Source organism: Manihot esculenta, chromosome 11 (assembly GCF_001659605.2).
Source record: "Manihot esculenta cultivar AM560-2 chromosome 11, M.esculenta_v8, whole genome shotgun sequence".
Taxonomy (NCBI): domain Eukaryota; kingdom Viridiplantae; phylum Streptophyta; class Magnoliopsida; order Malpighiales; family Euphorbiaceae; genus Manihot; species Manihot esculenta.
The window spans coordinates 31,678,731-31,680,805 of NC_035171.2; the positions used below are offsets into that span (position 1 = coordinate 31,678,731).

A 2,075-nucleotide genomic window follows, 5' to 3' on the forward strand; every position below is an offset into this window, starting at 1 on the left:
ATGAAATATTTATTCTAAATTAGAATTTAGTAAGAAAGAAAGTAATTATATATATAGTCAAGTTTACTTGGAAAGATTTGAAGTTATGGTAATTAAGTATTTATGGTTTTTAATATTAATATTTGCAAAAAAATGATGGAGCCAATCGGAAAAAAAAACATGGCAATGCATGCTAATATTTTTAATTGCTTAATTTCGGGGAATGTCTTTCCTCTTCATCAATCATCACAACGTACAGGCCATTTCCCCATTTCTGACTTCTCCATCTCCATTAATGGAGAGGCCGCTCATCGTAGTATCAGACTCAGAGGTTCGTCTAGACTTTATGCTCAATTTCAAATGCCGAGCCAACGTCCGCCTCAGGTCTCTCTCCGCCACTACCCCAATAGCATTCAAGGTCCAAACTTCAGCGCGCACAAGTTCCTGGTTAATCCACCAACTGGGCTTATCCCTCCTTCATCCTCTACCATCTTTCAAATCATACTCAGACCACAAACCCATCTCCCATCCTCTTTCCCTCGTTCTCCCTCCGACCGTTTCCTCCCAATTCATCCGATTTGACTAACCCCGATTCTCTCAACTCATGGTTCTCTTCCCTTCCTCTCTGGTCAACTCAAGATTTTAAGCTCAAGGTTGCCTTCGTCGGTCCGTTTCTTCTCCGGCACGCTGTCAGCAGTGGGGATGTTAACTCTGTGAAGAATATAATAAAGAGGCAGAGGTCGATACTTTCTGAGTTGTCACCGAGAGAGGCTGAGTCGCTCCTTCGAGTTGCTACTGAGTTGGCTGACCCTGAGGGTATGGTGAACTTACTGCTTGAAGCTGGGTTGAAGATTGACGCACGGGCGAAAGCGGATGATGTGGGCTTTCATCAAATGGACGCAAAGTGGCAATCCAAAGGCTGGTGCGAGCTGCACGTGGCAATAGCATTTGATCGGACGGACGAAGTTTTGGATTCATTGGATAGTTTTGGGCCATTGGATTTGAGAGATAAAGAAGGAAGGACACCGTTGCATTTGGCGGCAGGTAGAGGGAATATCAAGTGCGCTAGGGTATTGGTGGAATCCGGTGCAGATAAGGATGCTAAGAGCAAAGATGGCTGGACTGCACTGTATAGAGCAGCGGCAAATGGTGACCATAAGATGGTAGAGATGCTAATTGAGATGGGTTCTGACCCCACAATCGCAGATAATCATGGCCGTTCAGCTTTTGATGTTGCTCGGGACAAGGGACATCTAAATATAGTCACAAACTAGAGAATCCAGCTTCAAATAATTCAGACTACATTATTAAGAACCTTTCTTTATTGACGACGACGCCGGAGGAGATTCTGGAGACTCTGGAACGTGGAGAAGTAGTGCTAATGGCGGCCAGGCGAGGGAACTTGGAACACCTTGAATCATTACTAAAGAAAGGTGCAAACGAAAACTATAAAGATCAATATGGCTTCACAGCCTTGCGTGCAGCAGCTATCAAAGGGCACAAAGATATAGTATCAATGCTAGTTAAGTTAATAGATTGTTAACTGTTAAATTAAAAATTTTTAATTGAAATTTATATATTTCTCTATATTCATATGCACATAAATCATCAATAAGGAACAGAGGTGGCAGATCCATCAGGTTAGCTACTCCAATAAGACATAATATCCCTGCATTCCTGCAAAATATGCAGTATGTTGTCCAAGGCTCCTTTGCTTTTCACTTTAATGTTTGTTTTGCAAGGGTAGATACATCCAACAATTGAAATTTTAAACAATGGTGGACATGTTAGTATATTCTTAGCCTATCCAATTGTCTCCTAACTTACATGATAATCAAAAGATTCATTGCCCAGGTTAGAAAAGTGAACCATGTTGAAGAGCAAGCACGAACCTTTCATTTTATTCCTCTTCTAGAGGCAATATCAGAAGCATTTTGAAGCCATGACTGGTATATTTGGCCTGGAATCATGGTTTCTTCCTGATTCATTGTGCGAGTTGCATGTCTTCTTTTTTGCCATTTATTAAGCCCTTGACCCCATAGATCCTGTTTCAACCCCTCTTTCAAGATCAGATAAACTTTTATCGTCTTTTGTTA

General features: G+C 41.4%; 1 protein-coding gene across 1 annotated transcript; it reads left to right on the top strand.

The window, feature by feature from the left end:
* The first annotated feature begins 202 nt into the window (after window positions 1-202).
* LOC122725043 (protein VAPYRIN-like) lies at window positions 203-1,253 on the top strand. The gene is made up of 2 exons (XM_043961466.1): window positions 203-397; window positions 489-1,253. The coding sequence occupies exons 1-2, from the start codon at window positions 203-205 to the stop codon at window positions 1,251-1,253; spliced, it is 960 nt and encodes a 319-aa protein (XP_043817401.1).
* Window positions 1,254-2,075: the final 822 nt, after the last annotated feature.

Coding starts and splice junctions, on each gene's coding strand:
- LOC122725043 (XM_043961466.1), top strand. CDS start 203: ATGTCTTTCCTCTTCATCAATCATCACAACGTACAGGCCATTTCCCCA. Junction 398..488: donor CTACCCCAATAGCATTCAAG/GTCCAAACTTCA, acceptor AATCATACTCAG/ACCACAAACCCATCTCCCAT.